The sequence below is a fragment of the Phytophthora infestans genome, genomic scaffold (assembly GCF_000142945.1).
Source record: "Phytophthora infestans T30-4 supercont1.1 genomic scaffold, whole genome shotgun sequence".
NCBI lineage: Eukaryota > Oomycota > Peronosporomycetes > Peronosporales > Peronosporaceae > Phytophthora > Phytophthora infestans.
In genome coordinates, this window is record NW_003303758.1 from 3,927,976 (window position 1) to 3,929,352 (window position 1,377).

The following is a 1,377-nucleotide window of genomic DNA, read 5'->3' on the forward strand; positions in this document are numbered from 1 at the left end:
CCACGCGCCGACGAGCAGTTTGTCGCGCCACAAGCTAACGATCATCTAGGCCCGCGAAGGTTATGAACATGTTAATCCTAAGCAACAAATACATCGGTCGATATCATCTCATTGTACTCTTTTTTTTCTTTATTTACAACAACACTGTAACATTGAGTCGCCACAAATCCGACCATGCAAAAGTTACCGGGTATACAAGTCTGGCTGTCTCCTTGACCGTGTTGCCTTCCACCTCATACACGTATACATTCGTGAAGCGAGCGTGGGCGAGTTTGATCATCGCAATGGCCAAAAGATCATTCGACTTTACCAGAAATTTACTATGTACAATAACATACCCGGAGCAGAACACTCCATCTGCAGACGCAAACTTCATCCCTCTAAAATAGACATAATTCTTATAGTCAGAAATAACCCCAAAGCGGGCCTGAAGTTCAGCACCAGTCGAGATCTCAAAGTTGGTTAGCGTGCCTTTAAGTGTCAGCGCTGTCTTCTCATTCGCCGACTGGTTCTTGCTTTGACTCGAAAGGCTTTGATGAATGGGTTCCGGATAGAAATGTCGATAGAGTTTGCGTAACAGAGCGAAGCATACGATGAGCCCTAACAAGCTGATCTTCGGGAAAAATGACGCTGCCAGAAAAGTACCGTCTTTTTTAGGAATCTGGAACGTGGACCAGAAATCTAACGGAGACATGTCGTTAGCACTCGACGACACTTAAGCTTTACCGAGCTGAAAGACGCTGTTCGAGTACGTTATAATCTTGTTTAGAATAGCGGCGATATCTTAATGAAGCTGAGTCTGTGCTTGTGTATGATTTCAAACAGAAATATTGCAATAGCAGGGTCAATCCGTTCACGAATAATCCAGCTTAGAAACGCTACAATACCCAGATAAACGACGAGGACGTCAGCGTGAACGAGCTCTTTGTGGACGTGGACAATTTCGTGCCCGGATAACTTTGCAGCATTCGACAGCGCAAACTCGTACAAAGTCCAAAACGAGTTCACATACCACGAGATCATCACTAGAAACCCACGAGAGACCAGAGTTGTAGTCGACACTGCTGCAAATGGCGCTCCAATCCAGATTTTCCCAGTGCGGATGATCCGATCACAAGGAGCAGTAAAGCATGACTCGCCAAAGAAGGGTCTTATTCAGGGAAAACAAATATCGGTAGCTAGATATATAGGGATCACGACCTCTGATTCCGAAAATGAGATCAAATTTAGCTATTTCATATCAGTTTTACTTCTACTCTTATTTTTCTGAAATCCACATGCCATTGACCAATAATAACACTTGCTTACTGCATAGCCAGGTCGCCAGCTTTTTGAAACTTCTAAGGGGATGTTTCATTCGGGGCAGGTCAACTGGGG

The 1,377-nt window shown here is 44.5% G+C and overlaps 1 protein-coding gene across 1 annotated transcript; it reads right to left on the bottom strand.

The window, feature by feature from the left end:
* Positions 1–133: 133 nt before the first annotated feature.
* Positions 134–694, bottom strand: PITG_00741 (uncharacterized protein; the record flags this gene model as incomplete). The annotated part of the gene is made up of 1 exon (XM_002909266.1): positions 134–694. The coding sequence occupies one exon, from the start codon at positions 692–694 to the stop codon at positions 134–136; it is 561 nt and encodes a 186-aa protein (XP_002909312.1).
* Between the last annotated feature and the right edge of the window lie 683 nt (positions 695–1,377).